The 18,806-nt window shown below is 38.0% G+C and overlaps 1 protein-coding gene across 1 annotated transcript; it reads right to left on the bottom strand.

The window, feature by feature from the left end:
* Positions 1-530: 530 nt before the first annotated feature.
* On the bottom strand, positions 531-8,279 carry ARHGAP11A (Rho GTPase activating protein 11A). The gene is made up of 8 exons (XM_009819273.2): positions 8,119-8,279; positions 7,863-8,009; positions 6,066-6,140; positions 5,236-5,403; positions 4,044-4,179; positions 3,590-3,698; positions 2,600-2,747; positions 531-2,187 (listed from the first exon to the last, which is right to left on the bottom strand). Exons 1-8 carry the CDS (start codon positions 8,261-8,263, stop codon positions 608-610), a joined length of 2,508 nt encoding a protein of 835 aa, XP_009817575.2. The 5' UTR covers positions 8,264-8,279; the 3' UTR covers positions 531-607.
* Positions 8,280-18,806: the final 10,527 nt, after the last annotated feature.

The following is an 18,806-nucleotide window of genomic DNA, read 5'->3' as shown; positions in this document are numbered from 1 at the left end:
CACATGTCAAAATACAATTAATTTCCCTACTCAACAAGGAAAATATGCTCCCAATTTACTCCAATAGAAATAAAAACCATTGTCTCAAAAGAAGTAGAGCTGGGGTAAGGTCTAACTTTGATATCAAAGTAGTGCTACAATACACTTAAAACTAAGAAGTAAATAAATTTAACTACCAATACTCATCATCAAGACATTTTCTTCAATATATCTGTTAGTTTCATTTTAAATGCCCGAGAATTTTTTTTTTTTAAAAAAAACCTTGGTACTTAGTCTAAATACTGCAAAAATTGTTGAGAGATGCAGCATGTTTTTAGAAGCTGAGAATCAAATACAAGATCTAACACAAACGTTTGTAAAAACAGGTTATTTTTGTTTTAGAAGTCAAATTCATTTGGATGAACTGACTAGCATTTACAAAAGTTTCTGTAAATGAAGAAAACCTCAACATAAACCAAATTGTTATTTGTACAAGTCCATGACTCATACAGTTACAAAAATAAATCAAAAATACAAATAATTAGAGCTAAAAAAATAATCATACAAATTTAGATTTTCCAAAGGTTAACCAAATTACAGTAAGCCCATTTAGCCATCATATTTGATCTTATAAATCTACTGGTTTTGCAGTTGGTAGCAGTTTCACTTTAGGTATTGGATTCTTTGGAGAGCCTCTATAACGAACTCTTTCTTTTCCTGGAGCACTTGTTGTGATTGTAGATTTATCTGGGGCAGCACCTGGAATATTTGTATTTGCATTAACTTTCAAACTGGATTTCACTGTTTCATGATTGGTTAGATCTTCTAGAACAGACTTCGATGGATGAACAGTCGCTTTCTGTTCGTGGATTCCAGCAGTTCTGTCAGAAACGTCAGGCTTGTCTGATGGATTTAATGGTCTGCAACATGATTTGGATGTTAAGTCTAGGTGCTTATGAGATAGAGAAACTTGGTCATATGTACTTTCACTCCTGAGTGGCAAAGCCACGGAATTATTTGAGGGCTTTTCTGTGCAGGAGAATAGTGCAGAATCATAGCTCAAAGATTTAACAAGCGGTGAACCAACATCACTTGCTTTAAGCAGCTGAGAGCTTACAGATCGCCTGTTAGCCTCCAATAAGGAATTAATTCTTCTTACAGACTGTCTAACAGGAGTACGTTGAAATTTAAGAGGTGGTTTGGTTTTGCTTGCAGAACTTAGATCATTTAATGAAAGCTTGTTGAACCATTGTATGTGGTCAGAAACCTTTCCATGGTCAGAAACAGTTGATGATTTAGTTAAAGTTTTAACAGAATTTTCAGCTTGCAAGTATTGGTTGCCTCCTTCCGTTTGCAATTTAGGCATCTGTGAAGTAGGAGGCTGTCCTGCCACAGAAAGTTTAGCAGTATCTTCTTCCAAATTACAACATTTTACCATACAGTTTTCAGCTGTTTGTGAGTGTGTTAATTCTTCCTCTTTTCTTCTGAAGGAATCCGATTTGTTTAAGTCATCTCTTGATGAACTATTCTGAACAGTCACCTTGTCTTCCCTGGCCAGTACTTGAGGCACAGGAAGTTCTGTTACATTTTTTATATCTGGTTTGGGGACCTGAAGCTCAATCTCAATAGAAGTTTTGAAGTTTCTTTTCTCCAAAACTTTAATTTCATCTTTTTTTGATTGCTGTTTATCAATAGCATAAGATTGATTAAATTGGCACAACAGCTCTCTGGATTTTGTATTTGCTAGATTTTCAGAAACTTCTTCAGCTAATAATTCTTTCTCCAGACTGAGCCCTGTGAGACACAGAGTTTCATTTAATGTTTCACCTGCTACACCTGAGAAGGAAGATTTTGTATCACCTATTAAATTGTGAAGATTACTTCCAGATGCAGAGAAGGCTTGCTTAACTTTCAGTAATGTTTCTGCAGTTGAATTACTTTCCTCTTCATAAAGCAAAAGTTCTAAGCTGTTGTCTTGTTTGCTTACAGTTGTGGATTTCAATTCATCCTTACCAACTGGTGGCTTTCCAAATATCAAAACAGATTCTGAAGAACTGATTCCCATTTCAGGATGTCCTGGCAGAATTCCTTCATTCCTGCTGATCGCCTGAGAATCTCTAGGACTATTCCATGACATTCGGTGAACTACTTTATTATGACATTTTGGAGTTAGCAAGTTTTCTTCTGACTTGCTCACATTCTTTGAACCTTAAAATAAATATCACAGTATTTAAGAATAATATCTTGCGATTTTAGTGATCGTTACAGGCAAAATTCTTGCTAAAAAACCCTAATTATCAAAGCAGCACTGAATTTAAAGATGCCATTACTCCCTTAAGTTTCAGAGATGTGAAAAAAGGTCGTAATATTAAGAACTGAAATAACCTATCTCATGTTGCTTAATTAACAAAAGAGAACTACTAAAATACACTAGAAACACACCAAGCCTGTCCTAAACTGATTCTTTTTCCCCAGGAGCCACTAACATTCAAGTAACTTTCGTCCTACTAGCTAGAAGCACTTTTAATCCAACTGCTTTTATACCTTTACCCATAAAATTACTTTTGCTTTATAAAAGCAAAAAGTTTTCCCCATCTAATATATTCTGTTAGATACTTACCTTTCTTAGGGAATTTTTCATTGACACATGGGCTGAAGAATACATCTCTTTTTGCACATTCATTTCTGCTTTCCAAACCTTGTTGACTTGCAAGACGCCTTCCAATATTTTCAGATCTATTACCAACCACACATCCTGATACAATATTCTTGAACAAACAAAAAGGTGTTAGTTACATTCATATAAACTTGTAATTTGGAATCTCATTTACAGAGGAACCTCCAGAAAAAGGCTATACCAATCAGCTATAGCAGCCTTTTCTTTGCCATACTTCATCTTCCCTCGGTTCTCTGTAGACCTAGGTAGGGAATGACCCACCTGCAGTAAGGTAGGCTTAACCACACTCTGAACATAGTGATTCTGTGCATAGGCTCTGCAATATCAGAATTTCAGGAACTGAGACCTACTCAATCACAAGTGTGGTGGGTTGACCCCAGTTAGCAGGTAAGCTCCCATCCAGCCACTTGTTCACTCCCCCCACTCCCCAGCAGGATGAGGGAGAACTGGAAAGGCAAAAGGAACAGGGGGGAACAAAAAAACAAAACAGCAAACAAAAAAAACCAAAAAAACCCCCAAAAAAACCCAAACCCACAAGCAATCCAAAAGCAATCACTCACAACAAGTAGACAAATGCCCAGCGAGCTGGCTGAGCTGAGCAGTGGCTACATAGCAAGAACTCCCTCCATCCAAGTTTTATTGGTGAGCATGACATTATATGACATTATATGGCATGGAATAGTTCCTTGGTGAATTCAAGTCAGCTGTCCCCTCCTCCAGCCTCTTGCCCAATCCCAGCCAAACTCAGTACAAGCTGATCAGTTACTGCTATGAAAATAAATCTAGGGCTTCTCGTACTTGATAGCAGTACCAGTTTTGCTGTGATCCTCCATTACCAAATAAGTCCTTCCTGCTACTGAAAAGCAGTGCCCAAAACTTAGGATTAAAATTTGCACAGTAACAAGAAGACTGGGTTAGAAGCAGAATGCTTACCATCTCTCTGTTGCTTTTCCCCAAACCAAACTTCAAGCGTAACGACCTGCGAACCATTTCTTTTCGGCTAATCTTTGGAGAAAAACAACCTGTCTTTCCTGATTCAGCCCTGGGAGAACAGAGAAGTGACACATAAAAACTCTTTAGGAGGACAATGAAAACATGCTGACACTTATTTATGGTTATTTCCTCTAGTTTTACTTCTTCTATTGCCTTCTTGCCAAGCTTTTTTAATAGGCACAGGAGGCTACTATAGCTCTTACTTTGTTTTGAGCTCCATTTTGCCACATTGAAAGATCTGGTGATTTTAAGATTAGTATAAAAATTTTTTATGTTTTGAACACCCAAAAAAGATAATTCTAAAAGACAGACTCAGATTTTACACATCATTAGTCATGGGGTCTAAACCTACCTTTCCGATTTATCTTTAGTTTCTGAGATTAAGGCAAATTACCTGTACAATTTTTTGCTTGCATGTCTTTTACTTCTTCTGTTCCCTGTACTAGACAGACGATTTTCACCACCAGTTGAAGGAGACAGTGAGGTTTGTGATGACTCAAGAGACACACAAGGGCTTGCTTCAAACTGAACTACAGGAACAAAATCATATTTACATGATCTTAGAATAGTCACATTTTTTCAGATAAAGACTTAACAGTTAATACAATAAAGAGTAGGTTTTTAAACAGCACAGATTTGTTTGCTTAATTTGTGGAGTGCTGGCTTGAAGTTACTTTGACCTCCACTTTTATTTAATATTAAATGAAGCTGTTGCTTGTAGCATCCATAGAAGCAGCTGCATTGCAATTAGTTGCATGCTACTGCTGTCACTACCTCAATTAAATTTCTTTAGAAAATGTCATTGCTTTGGTTTGCTTATCCATAGAAACAAGAATTTCATGGTGAGCATGAAATGATGCAATAAACAAAAGGAAGAACTTTTATACCACTCAATTGAGGAAAAAAAAAATTGATCTTCAGGCAAAACAAACATAGCCAATCTAGAAATTTCTTTTTACTCTAACTTCAGTTGGCAGCACATTAAGGAACCAAACAAAAATGAAATAGGATTTGCAGAAGAGCCTGACAACTGGAAGCACTCTAGTAGAATGAAGTAGTATTAAAGCACTGTCAAACAAAATTAAAACTTTTTCTATAGGATTTTGAGATTATTTAGCATCTAGCAAAAACAAAAGGTGATTTGATTCAAGAAAGAACCTTTATAATAGCAGCAATTACATTTCACATAGAGCTAAGACCAGCTATTTAAGAGACAAAAGAAGGCTACAACTTTGAAAAGGTTGGAAGCATAGGCAGTCTTCATGGATTTATGTGCTAAGACAGAAACGTGAGTATAACCTAGGTGATACAGAGGGACTGAAAAAGATAAATCTGCAATCCTGATGTCCTTTTAAGAGATTAATATAACAGAAAACAAGAAACAATTTTGCTTTTGCTCAATCCATGTAACATGACAGTCACTGATGAACATAGGCAGTCATTGATAATCTTCACCTAACAGTGTTGTTGCTTGCACTACTTTCCCGTCTTAGTAAATAGTCTAACAAGAACAAAAGCCTGCACATTTAAATTAAAAGCCATAAACAACCACTTCAAGCAGCAAGGAAAAAATGAAGGCACTATACCTGATGCTGGTGTTGAGCTGCTGTTAAAAATGCTACTTGGTAACAACTCAAAAGCAAAACCATGCTTAAAAGATCGTCTCTTCTTGCTGGACAAGCCCTGAGAGCAATCAGTTGGAAGCTTACGCTTGGCACTTGGAGTAAGAACCACTGGAGTCACTGATGAAAGGACTGAAATTAAGAAAACCAAATTTGCAATAACAGCTTAAAAGGTTGAAAGTTTACTAAAATAAACAGTTGGGGTTTTTTTTAACTCTGAAAGACAGTTGTTGCAAAAGCTTAGCCAAAGTGCATGCATTTTGAACAGGCAAAGCAATCAGTATAGCTTAGGGTTTGTGTTTTGTTTTTTTTTTTAATTTTGTTGTTTCCTCGCAAGTTGAAGTACCAGAAAGGAAAATCCAAAATCACACATTAATAAAATAATGTAGGTATTAGGAAGGAAAATAAAAAAGTATAGTCATCTTCCATAAGTTTAAGAGACCGAGTAAGAGTGAAAGAATTTCAGTCCTGGCAAATTCATTCCCAAGATGATAAAATGCTGCACTACTGCACTAAAGCCTTAGCGTGCATTAGATAAAAAGCGCAAGTTCAGTTGTGTAATCCTAGAACCACACAGCCCACTGCTGCAGTGATTGTAGCTGCTTCAAGAACTACCGTAAATGCAGTATCCTCAATAAATATGTATCTATAGTCAAAGTTTTAAACAATTTAAACATAATCACTTATTTTCAACTAAGTTCTAGTTCTTCAGTTAAAAAAATTTGTTGAGTATAGTTGACAAATCCAGAAGATACTGCATGGGCTTTATCTAGTACAAATACACCAATACCTACCGCTTCTGTCTTGCTGAGGTGTAGTGGAGGGTGTTCTGTTAGATTTAAATTTATTCAACGCTCCACTAACAATATCTGAAATGCAAGACACACCGAGCAATCAAATTTAAATATGAAGTTTGTCTTGCTCTATTTTCAACTCAAGTTTAACTTTTATTCAGAGACAATTAAAGCAAATCATTTTAAATGGCTGTTTTATGTAAAGAAAACGACAGTCCAGATATTCTCACCAACATAGTTTTTGTTGCTTTCACAATAGCTGAAAATTCTATTTTCCTTAAAAAAAAAAAAAAAAGGATTCATGCACAGACAACAGAAGTTTCTTGTAGAAAATTCTACTGGTCATTATAATATTACATGCCTTCTGATTTCTTGTAGGAAAACCTAGAAGGTATCCATTGAAGTCTCTCACAGAAAGTCTCACAGACTTTCTCACTTTACTGGACAGTCATGTTGAAGGTGAAAAGCTCTTAAAGCTTTGAAGTTAGGCCCAAATAGAAGTATGAAATTTTGGTCTTGCAAAGAAATAACACACAACTTCTCTGTGAACTACATGTTTTTGTTTTGGGGTGTTGGTTTGCCTTTTTTTTTTTTTTTTAAGGCAAAATTAAACCCAGCAGAGTATATGCATGAAGTTTTATTGTTTTTCCTGGTTTTGAAAGTGTAAAATGGAAGTATTTTTATTAAGTGCTACTACAACCTACAGTTGTATTTCCATGTGTTCATAACAAAGTTTAGCAAACTACAAGCCTGCAGTACTTCTTTTACAGTGTCCGGCAGATATCAGGTAGTTTTTAAAACCTCATCTTTGAAAATAGATGAAGTGTAGTAATATTATGTTTTACTACATCTGGAGAAAGAGTAGAAGCTGCCTACTACCAGAACCTATTCCACAGAATTAACAAATTCTAACTGCTTCTCCTCAAAATTTTAATATTCACAAACATTTATCACTTTGCAACTCCAGGATGATCTCCCTTCTTCAAAGTGGAAAAGTATTTTACACAAAAAAACCCATGCCTTGGCTAAACATATAATAATAATAAAGCCTTAATTTCAATTGCTGTCAGGTTTGATATTCCAGGTACATGAGCTAAACACGTACTCATATTTTTATAGCAATACATACAAGATTAGTGTTATAGTGGATTTAAATCAAGTCAAGTGTACGTATTCCATAGTATTTCCTCAAAGAGAACGCAGAAGAACAGAGACTATACCATTTGATTGTCCGTATTTGGCAAAAACAACCCAAACCCCCTATTTAATATCTAGACTGCAAAAAACCCAGATCCATGTTATCAGAGCAGACAGTATCCAATAATATCCAATTCAGAGTTACACTTCAAAACACAACTTAGTTACTCTAATTCAAAACACACATGCCATTCATATTCTTGCCTTCTCATGACCTGACTTACCAAAGTATGCAATATCTTGTATATTTTCAAGTATAATTTCAAAACTAGCAAAAGAAAGAAAATCTTTACTTTATCAGTGTTCTGCAACAGGATTTGAAGTTGACTGAACAAAGGGCTGGAACATTAATCTGGCTTCACAAATGCGAACGAACACAAGCAAAATAACTTCTTTGGTAGACAACAGACAACACAACAGGTAGAATAAACTCAGAGTAAATATACAAATATGTGATTGCGTATACAGATTTTGCAAATCAAACCCAACAAATTTCACAGGCATCTATTCTGCTTGTGGAAGAAGCAAGTGTTAGGATCATACCTGAAGTATCAAAAAAATTCTATTTTAGCTGCTGAAACTTTCACACAACATACCTACCCCCGACACTTCGGTGCCTCCTCTTCTTACATTCACTGGGAGATTCATTTTCGCTGTCTTCGTGGCCCCACAGTGAGGGAGTAGATTGAAAGGCATCAACACCTAACATTGCAGGAATCTTTTCCAAGATAAATTCTGGTACTTGTCCTGAATTAGTTCAGAAATATTTTTTTTTTAAGTTATTTTGAAAGTTGTGAAGAAAAGCTGTATACAAATATGTGCAACAAGACATTTTGATAAACATTTATCATCTTACCGATTTCTGCTGCATGGTCAATAAGTGTTTGCACAACAGCGGCTTGCAAGCGAATTTTTTTTTCTGTACTGGCTGACATCTTTTCATTTTCATTCGAGTGCAAAAGGTTGGGAGCAAAAATCACTGCCAGATTACTGCTATCCATTCTGTTTTCGTTGGATCTTAACAAGAAAAGGTTGGTTTGGATTTTTTTTGCACAAATTGTCAGGACATAAGCAGTGGAGAGAGAAAAGACCAAATAAGACAAATGCAGTTGAAAAAAAAAAAAAGAGAAATATGGAGTCATTCATTTGAGTGCTGACATACAGAGATGAATACGTAGACTTATGCACCCCAGGCTAGGTAACCGCATGACTACGCTACTGAAATCAAGAGGTTATAGAGCCTGCTCAGTTTTGGGAAATGCAAGGTATCAGTCAGATTATGTTAATTTTATCAGTCACTTCTTTTGCTTTCCAAAGAATGAGGAATACAGCTATTAAAGAATGGAACAAAGTCAAGTCTCCAGCAAAATAAGGTTTCATAAAGAAAACACTTTTGATTTATGAAAGAAAAGACGATGACCGAGTTCTAGTGAATGACTGCAGTTAAGAAAGTTTAAAGTCACAAACCACTCACAGAAAGTTACAGCAGTTGCCTGGAAAGAGACGTCATTAAAGAAATTGGGAGCTGTTTACAAGCATTCTGTTTACACTGACCTTAGAGACACAGTTCTCAGAAAGTTGAAAAAGTATCTCAAAGCTTCAATTGTTCTGTCAGCCATCAAACATGACAGCAACACAGTTGCAGTTTTCTTCTCATTTCCTAGCTGCTGAGCTTTGAAAAGGCCTTCCTGCAGGTGAGGTGGAAGGATGGGTTCTGGCAGCTCCCTAAAGAACTGTTTAAGAAGCCCTGCAACATCACATGGCAGCGCAGCTGAGAGGCAGCTTTCACCTTGATCCAGTTTAGTCTGAAATTGTTCATAAGAAACATGATTGGAAGTCTTCAACATATCAGATTTCTAAGTTTAGGCATTAATCCTCTAGCCTGTATCAGAAAAGACAGTCACATCTTCCCCATTTTTAGTTTCAGCCTTGTCATATTTTACCTAACTACAGCATCTACAAAGAGACACAGACAATGTTGTCAGACCACACGTGTTAATTTACAGGTTTCCCATGCACACATCCTTCTGGGAGAACATGGCTAAACAAATATCCTCACAGTACCCTGTGTGCATAACTGCTAACAAGTTTGTTCAGTCACAAGTGTATTGTCACCATCTGGAAAGCTGAAAAATTTCCCAGAAAAAGGAGAAAAAAAAAAAGGTGAAGTTCGCCAGTTTCTGGACTAGATTTTCTTTCATTTCTAAAGCAGATAATGTTACCAGGCTACTTCCAAAATTAAAATATGGCTGAAAAGAGTCCAAAAACTAAAACATGCAGATGATCAAGTGACATGCAGCTTATTAAAAAAGAAAAAAAGAGAGGCTTTAAAGAATACCTTTAAAGCTTTTAAACGAACAAGAGATCCAGACTTCCTGAAGAGTCCCTCGGTATGAACATGTTCTTCCAAATATTCACAAATATCAACAAGAAAGCTGAGGAAAGAACAGTAACATAGTTCTGACACTCAGAATAAAGTTTGTTTTTCCCAGAAAAACTATTTAATGATAAATAGACAAAGCTTAATGTATTAGTTTTCCCCAGTGACAAGAAGTATAAAGAAATACAACTGAATGATAGCTGTGGCTCTGAATTCCCCATCTAACTTCTGCATCCTTCCTTCCCCAACTGAAGCTCTTATATTCCCCCATAAGCTTTAGCAGGCCTGCAATAAATATTATGTTCCCTCTTCTGACAAGAGTTCAATACTATTAAGACAGCAAAGTAAGCGTAAATCTAAATATATAGTGTTAATTTACCTTGGAATATAACCATATTCTGGCACAAATGATTGTGGTAATGCATGAAACGATATTCCAAAGATTTTACCCTAAAACACAAAATTTAATTAATGTTATTCGAAAGTTGATAGGATTACCAACTACATATTACAGAAAAGCATGTATTCCACAAAGTACAAACAGAATGGTAGTTAAGACAAAAAACAAAGTCTTTCAGATAAGACAGATAAGAGGTATTGTCAGGAAAAGTACTATCACCTCTAGATAACTGAGCCTATGCTGATTCTAGTTACAGGTAACACCCTAGATTACTGTGAAAGAATAGAAAGGTTTGCTGCAGTATGTTTTGCACTTTTTATTTCACAAGGAGTCAGTTTTCCTTTAAGGCCCCCAAATCAGTAAGGATATTAAACAAATTGTTCTGGAATCTCACCTTACCTTTTCAAATTGATTTTTAAGAAAAATAGTGTTTAGTCAACACAACACATTTGAAATAACTTTTTTTTTTTTAAAGTAATTTTTTCTTCATCTGAGGCACTCAAGACTGCTGTTTCAGGGAGGACAAAACTCAACAGAATAGTCTAGAAAACTGTTCTGAACACTCATATTTAGCCTTTGTATTTAAGAACCTGTTACAACTTTATTGGCTTATAGCAAGACATCAGAGTATCTGTTACATATTAGAAAACAAGCATTTTCTTCAGTCATTGCTACTGATGCTCACCTACAGCGGGTTTTTTTTAAAATGTTTATCCTAGGTTACTGCACAATTGTTTCAGTTACAAAAGTCCACATTTCAATGTAACGACTCACACTTTTATTGCTTTGCCCCACCTCTTTTTATATTTACAGAACATGCAAGCAAGCCCCTCCCCCAACCAGAAGATGATTGGGATCATGCCCAACTTGTTATCAGAGATGAATGCAAACTCTTGGTGATTTATACTTGAAATTCAAAGTGCTGACCATGTTAGGAAAATAGTTAATCAATAACTAACCCATTAGGCCGCCTTGGGCCTATCTATCCTACAGAAAACAAGCATAACACTATAAGGTAAGAGAAGCAACATATTTGTTATTGTATTCCAGGTTGCTACTAAAAGTACAAAAAGAAAACTAACTCCAAGACATGTTTTTCTGTATTTACAAGATTATGTAATAGAGAATTTTAGTGGCTTGTAATTCAACATTTAAAATTTGTAACCGATATCCTCACTTTACTAGGTTTTGTTTGAAATATCAGAAGTTGTGATTTAAGTTCTTAAAATAAAGTTATGTCTGTTCCCTTACAATAGAAAAACATTTGGTTTGCCAGGGGGCATTCTACACCTTTTCCTACCTTGTTTAATTGTTATTTAAATACGCATTTTCTTTCTTGTACAAAATTTAAGCACTGTAGACAGCTATGTAGACATCTTTTATTATGACGTACATATATTACTCAGTTCTTATTACCTTCAAATGGAAAAAAAAGAAGTCTAGAACCATATGGTTGGTACTGACAAGGAGGAAGAAACTAATTCTAACTTTACTCTCGCTCTCTCCCTTTCCAAACAACCCAACTCAAGCATGTGTTTTCGCAATGTCTTTGGCTTATATTGACCAAGGGTTACTGCAGCATTTTGTAATACCTCCTCAGCCTTACAGAAAGCTCATTCTGAGAATGCTCAGTTCTGTGCCGTTATCAGTCGCACAAGGATCTTGTTTAAGACTTGATAGTGGTCCATGCTTTATAAATTAAAGTCTACCAGAAGATCAGTGTTCTGAAATGGACTTCAATGCTGTATAAACTGGCATTCATTCTGATACATAGTTTTCAATAAGAATCCTGAGACAGAAAACACACTTTTTTTTCCTTTAACGAATTCAAAGTAGGTATTTAAGATAACAGGACAGATTTCATTCCTCAGAGGACAGGCAAATCAAGGCCAGATCTGTCTGTACCGAAATACCCATAGTTACATCTTATGCTAAGAAGCCATGCAAATAAAGCCCTTCAAACCAAAAATTTAAGGAGTTAAGTAAAATAAAAGACATAAAGCTTTTAGAAACTACACAGTAGCTATGTATTTCAAGAAATAATACAATGACTAAGATTTACATTCCATAGTGAGTGACATTAAGCACAGTAAAGCGTAAAAAGCTCTTGCATAGACCAGAGGCATGCAAGCGTGTTTGAGGGAACATCAACCGCATTAACAAAAAGAGGAACACATCTCGTTCACCATCTGGGCTGCCTTGCAACATTCAGGACCTAAACGGGCGGGGGGAATTCAGCATCACTAAACCATTATCTTACTAAATCACAACATGGCTGTACTGACGACCATTTGGAGCACTTGCTCGCCGAGGAAAAGGGGGCAAAAACCGACTTTCCCCTTTGCAGGGATTACGACGTTTCCCCACGAGGGGAGGTTATGCCGTGCCAGGGGCTAGCAGGAGGAACAGCGTTACGGTGACGTCACTGATGCCAGAACAGGCGGCCACCCGGCCTGACCGGGGGCACACCAGCCCCCGGACCTGCGTAAGCTTCGCTCCCACAGCGGCAACCGCCGTGCTCCCCCACCCCGTGGCGGCGGAGCGCCGGGCGCCGCCGTTGCCCGGCACGGTCAGCGGGTGCTCTCCGTCAGCCCCGCAGCGCTACCGCCCTCCTTACCTCCGCGGCCGTCGCTCCCGGCTGCTTGGCCGCCGCCAGGCAGCTCCCGCTCTTCACCTTAATCCCGTAAGAGGCCCGGAGCTCCTCCAGCACCGCCAGCCGCACCAGTCTTCGCCTCTGCTCCGCCATCCCAGCGCCCGCCGCCTCCCCGACCTCTCGCTCCCCAGCCCCCACCGCTGCTCAGACCCTGCTCAGCGCCATCGCCACCTCCCGCCACCGGGCCCGGCCCGGCCCGGCCCAGCCCCGCTCCTCTCCCGCGCCGCCGGTTACGACCTGGCTCAAACCCAGCGCCCTACCCCGCTCGCGCCTCTGATTGGGCCGTTTGCCGTTCGAAATCAGGCCCCAGCCGCTCAACGGCCAGCCGGGGCTGCCCCAGCGGCGCCTGGTTCCTGCGGCGCCTCTCGGCCGCTCTCAGCTCCCAAGGCCCCGCGCGCCGCCCTCGGGCGATCGCGCCGGCTACCTAAAGGCCCTCCTCTAGTTGCCTGTGCGGGGGTAGTGTGGCGGCGCGGGGGCGCAGCCTGCCCTGGGGTCGGTTGCCGAGTGCCGTCGGCGAGCGGCTGAGCGGCGCGGGGGGCTGCCCGGTCGCTGGGCCGCGGGAGACGGAGCGAGCCAGCAGCCGGGGTAGAACAACAGGCGCAGCAAGCGGGAGGGCCCTCAAACACCAAAACCACCGCCTCTCCTTCCGCTCACCCCCAGCAGGTTTCAGGCCCATGTTGCCAAGTTTGGGGTTGGTTTGGTTGGTTGTTTGCTTGAAAATAAATGTTTGTTTGTTTCTTTGAAAAGAAATTTAAATTTAAAGTAGTAAACCACCGCAGTTTTGTGACTAAACCGAATTCTTCAAGGAGGAATGAATACACGATGTCAACCTTACTTGATTGTAATGGTGCTGTATATTGGGGTAGCAAAAAGATTAAGGGTCTTCACATCTGCTTTAGTCAGAGGTGTTACTTTCTCCTGCATTGGCTTTGGTCTGTGCAGATCCATCTAAGATGATTCATCATTTTCTGTGGACAAAACCACAATTCACAATTTAAGTGGCAGTTAAACCATTAGCAGCAGGTTGGTTTGTACTTTCTAAATTCGGATTTGCTTACCTATTCCACGCTATGTTCTCATTCACCTTCTCCAGGGGGGTCATTTGGGGTTTTGCACTCTGTTGTTACAGAAAGAACTGCATTTATTTATTCTTAAAGTTTCTATTCCAAAAGTAACTCTTCAAGTGTTCATAACAGTCAAATTAATGAAATGCAGTCTTTCTGTGTGGAGCCAGAATAAGTGTTGTACCAAAAATAAGCTTTCTAGCTTTTCCTTTATACATATTCTGGTACTAGTTCTAAAGTGAGTCTTACTTCACTGAGAGAAAGAGAATACCATAAAGCTTAGACACAAAATGATGATAGCCACGTTATGGTGCTCTGAACATGTATGGACACAAAAACTAGAGAATAAACCAAAAGGGGAATAGGTAGAGTTTTTCCAATAGTCATCAAAATATAAACAGAAAAAAAACCCTAGAAAGTTACGTGGAAGAAAGACCTAGCAGCAATAATAAATAGCAGATTAGACATGAATTTTCTTAAGCACAACCCCAGGATTTATGGACGTCAAAATCATGTCATTGAGCAAAAGTAATATTGCTGTAAATGTAGTTTTAGTGCAGCCTTACTGTACGTATTATTATCTGTCCTGGCACTGAAATTACATGAAAATACGAAATTCCAAAACCTAAAATATCACTGATGAGAAAAGTAAAAGTAAAGGAATAAAATAAATAGGTATCACAGGATTTAGTTTAAGCAATCTCTATCCAAGTTAGTTTTCTGTAGTAATGATGAATTACACAAGAGGGAGCTGTGATCTGATAAATACAAGAAAAGTTTTTGTCTCAAGTATTTTTCGTTCAGTATTTCCATAAAAAAAAGACATGATGATAGTATGTGCTGTATTTTTTTTCCAAAAAAAGTGATGGAGGCAATCTTTTTACATTTTGCAGAAACCGTGAAAAGTAGCTGCATGAGGGACGTTTACGCATTGATGTCCTCAGAGTCTGACTACTAGTACAGTTTACTCTGAACGTCCCTACTCATTCTTGTCTCTTCCTGGCTTTCTCTCTTAATGAGGAATTATTTACTCCAATTCCCAGCTGTCATCTCTCCATGCTGTTCAGCCTGCATTTATGTTAGTTACGTCCCTTTTCCACCTCCCACTCCCTCCGCTGCTTTGTCTTGTCTTCAGTAAACAATTTTGCCCAGGACTGAAAGTGTTGGGGGGGATCAGTCTCATGCAATGGTGTCCTGACTTGCAACTGTTCAGAATTATGTCAGAAGCAAAACAACCTGGATAGTCTGAATACCTCCAACTTTTAAGGTTAACTGTATCCCCTACCTCTGTGACTAGCTTGAGGTAAACTAATTCCTGATCAAGAAAACAGTAATGAAGATAATTTAAAGTGTATTTGAAGTAAGAAAATAAGGTTAGAAAGAGTGTCTTCCGAACTGACATCATGAATTTCCTCTGAACAATGATTTGAGATAGACTAATTCTATTTAACCCACATTTCATTTGGGTTATGAATTTGGTCTCAACTTACCATCTGGTCACTTCAGGTTTTTGAAAAGACTATTGCAGAAAATTAGATAAAACAATCTTAAAACCTTAGTATCAATTGTATAAACTGTTAACTCTATATCTGTATATGATAAGAAATCATATACAGATTTCTTGGGGACAGATTATCAAAGCTAACTCATTCAAGTTTGAATATTTCACACTCAGAATCATCAGTATTTTGTCTGGAATATTCTAAAACTTGATTTTGTGAAAAGTAGTAATTGAATTTGGTTTTTACATTCACTAATGCTGTAGTCAAATAAGTTTTTCTAATGAAATTTTGGGACAGCTCTCGGAGAAGAGCAGTATACAGCATACCTTTCCTCCATTCACTCTGCAAGACCATATGTTTGAAGGAACAGAGGAATCACCATGTGAGGGAAAAGATACCTGTGTCTCTAATTTATCTAGGTGAAACTTTGGAAAAGCCTGAAGATTTGACAGGCAGATTCGAAAATAAATAATGCTAGGATCTTGAGTCAGTGACTAAACTTCCATGTTTATTGCACTGAGGAAGCATTTTACCTATTTTTTTGGGGGGCTGGAGATAGTACTTCCGATACCTTCAAATGCTAATTAGAATAAATCAGTTGACTGTCAGCAGATTTCAAGTTCCCCACATCATCTGGAACTCTGCTAGAAAATACAGGATCAGAAAATGACTGAAAGTAACAAGATTTGTTGATGAGGCTGAGAAATTTGATGAATTCCTTTTACCGCACTAAGGAGAGGGACAATTTTTTTGAAGCCACATACTGTCTTGGAAACCAGCATGTGAAATTTAAAGAGTGCTTCTGATTCAAAGCAGCTTAGCTACTGATGATAGCACACATGTCAACTCAACTCAATGTAGACACTTTCTGTTGTAAGTGCTTGATGTTTTCAAGCATGGCTGAAGCTAAGAGTTTATGCTTGACACTGTGCATGACATTTTGCACTTATAATACATTCCATTTTATCTTTAACAACACTAGTAGGAAGACTGTTCTCTCTTTTCTGGTTTTCTCTCACTTCCAGTTCTCGTGCTTGAGTGGTTGAATGGTCTGAAACTGGCAATTTACCTATGATAGCATGATTTAACAACTAGATGTGCAATCTTCACCCATTGTTTTCAACCCTAAAGCACAGAATTTATAATAAAAGGTGTTAACATACCTCTAACAAGGACAATGCTTTAAGCTGTTCCTCAATGCAGAATATTCACCGGTAAAACTAAAACATTGATCTGTATACATCAAGCTGCAGGATGTACCTTTAAAGTAAAAGCAGAGTTGAACAAGCCGTCTAACAGACACAGACTTTCACATCTGCTGCTTAAACCACAGCTGACTTTATGGGTTAAAACATAGATTGATACAACCATAACATACTTAGAATAGTTATAAATTTTTATTGACATCATACACTGCTTAAGCAACACGTAACCAGCTGATGCTGATGGTCTGCTCAAGATGGAAATAATAAATGAAGACTAGTGACATTCACCTCAGTAGCTTGCAAATATTGCAGTAGACATTAAAAGACATAAGCAATTGGTTTGCTTCCTACCTTAGTAGTAACATTAAAAAGAACAGAGGTACCCAGAAAGAAAAGAGTCAAAATGGAAAGGCAGGAGTTGCATTCTCCAGTTTAAATAAGGTTTATTTAACAGAAATCTGAAAGGTAAAAGAAGGCTCAAGCTAACACAGAAGTTGCTGATGCATATTTCCACGTTAACATATGTGTATGACAACTGGGAATCCGGGGGAGGACCCAAGTACCTAAATATGTCCAAAAGCCCAGAAAAGATTTCCCAGAATTTAAGCCACTGTCCTGGAAAACATGCTTTTGTTTAACAATACTCGAAAAATAACTTTAAAAGTTTTAGTAGTTCTACAAATAGTAGCCTACAGCAGATAGAAAAAAGAGTGCTTTGTTGATGTCCTGGGCAATATTGATAATTCAGGATAAGTAGCCTCAGGGTGGATAATCTTTTACCCCCATTCAATTTTCCTACAGTGCTCCACTTCTCAGAGAAGATACTCATGGTAGTATTTTGTTTCTATTCAGGGTAACTATTCCATGTTTAGGTTTTTAATTTCGAAATATACAAAGGAAAACCAGTTTGAAATCCTGGTGGGATAGATTTATTTAATAATAATTTGAAATATTTTTTAACTTCTGTTTTGGATGGGAGTTTGGGGTTTTTTTTGTTTGTTTGGTTGGTTGGGGTTTTTTTTGGGGGGGGAGGAGGGTAGCTTTTATACCTAGTGTTTTTATTTTAGACTTGAAAAAGAGCCTGAGTGCCTAAAGACTTACCTGGTTTTTTTCCCACCTATACCAGTTGGTCTTACAAGAGCTATTAACTATAAACCTGGTCTAAGGATATAGGTAGGATAATGACAGTTACCCTGCCACTAGTGTACAGAAATGCTTTTGTTTGTTTATATCTTGCAGAGATACAAGCTTATTTGGAAATCTGGATCTTAGCTGCTGCTGCACCTCTTCCTGCATCAGCAAAGATTGCAGACTTCCCCAGCAAGTTCTCAAGGCATCTATTGCAAGTCTGCTTGTTCTCTAAAGGCAGGGACAACAATAGCTTATTCAGTCTCAAGCAAGGTCTTCAGGGCAGAACAAAATGGTAATTACTTCCCTTTCAGAGGGAAAAAAAAAGAGAGAAAAAAGGGAAGAAGGATGCAGTACCATAGATTTAATGCTGCTATCAGACAAAAAAACCCCAAACCATAATAGTTTTCTCTAACCAAATCTGAATCAAGGGTCTATAGTGGCACTCAGAAGAAAAACAACATCTCTTCCTCTCACTTCTCACCTTCCATTTTCTTTTTAAATTCTAGTTAATATGAGCTCTTTTTTCAGCACATCCCTTCATAAATTTCTTGGTAGGTAAAGCAGAAACTGATTGTTTTCATCAACTGGCTCCCTCTAGTATCTTGTGAATCCTAGAACTTAGGGATAATACTCAGGTAATAGGAATTTTAATTTCCTTTTCTCAACTCTGTGTAAGTAGAGACTGCATTTAGAGGATTAGGGAATGTTTCTGGTAGGATACTTTAATTTTGAAATAACAAATTGTTAATTCATTGAAGGCTGGGAAATTTTATATCCAAGGCAAAATCAGGGTTTTTAAAAACTCTCCGTGTCAAGAATTCAGTTTATTTGGGTAACCACTGTTCTAGAATACAATTGTGTGGCACTGATTTGAGCTGTAAGGGAAGTAGGTGCTAGGCTCTATGAGGTTATTAGTGGAGTCGAGTCACTTAACAATTTTGTCAGTATTTGCTATGTAGAGAAATGATTTCCCATCCACTCTCAGGAAAGAGTGATGAGTTGTGTATTTTCTGGTTTTGCATAAGACTTCCAAGTGTCTTATGTCCGTTTTATGTGTACCATAGTTCAAGAGATATATCTTCCCAGTTCCCACTTCAGTTGTAAAAATACAGACGAGTCGCCTAGTTAGCTTGAAAAATGAACCAAAGGCAGTATGGTTTTGTGGTGAGTTGACCCTGGCTGGATGCCAGGTGCCCACTAAAGCCGCTC

Source organism: Gavia stellata, chromosome 7 (assembly GCF_030936135.1).
Source record: "Gavia stellata isolate bGavSte3 chromosome 7, bGavSte3.hap2, whole genome shotgun sequence".
NCBI lineage: Eukaryota > Metazoa > Chordata > Aves > Gaviiformes > Gaviidae > Gavia > Gavia stellata.
Note: the sequence above shows the minus strand (reverse complement) of the source record. Positions and strands in the feature narration are given on the sequence as shown.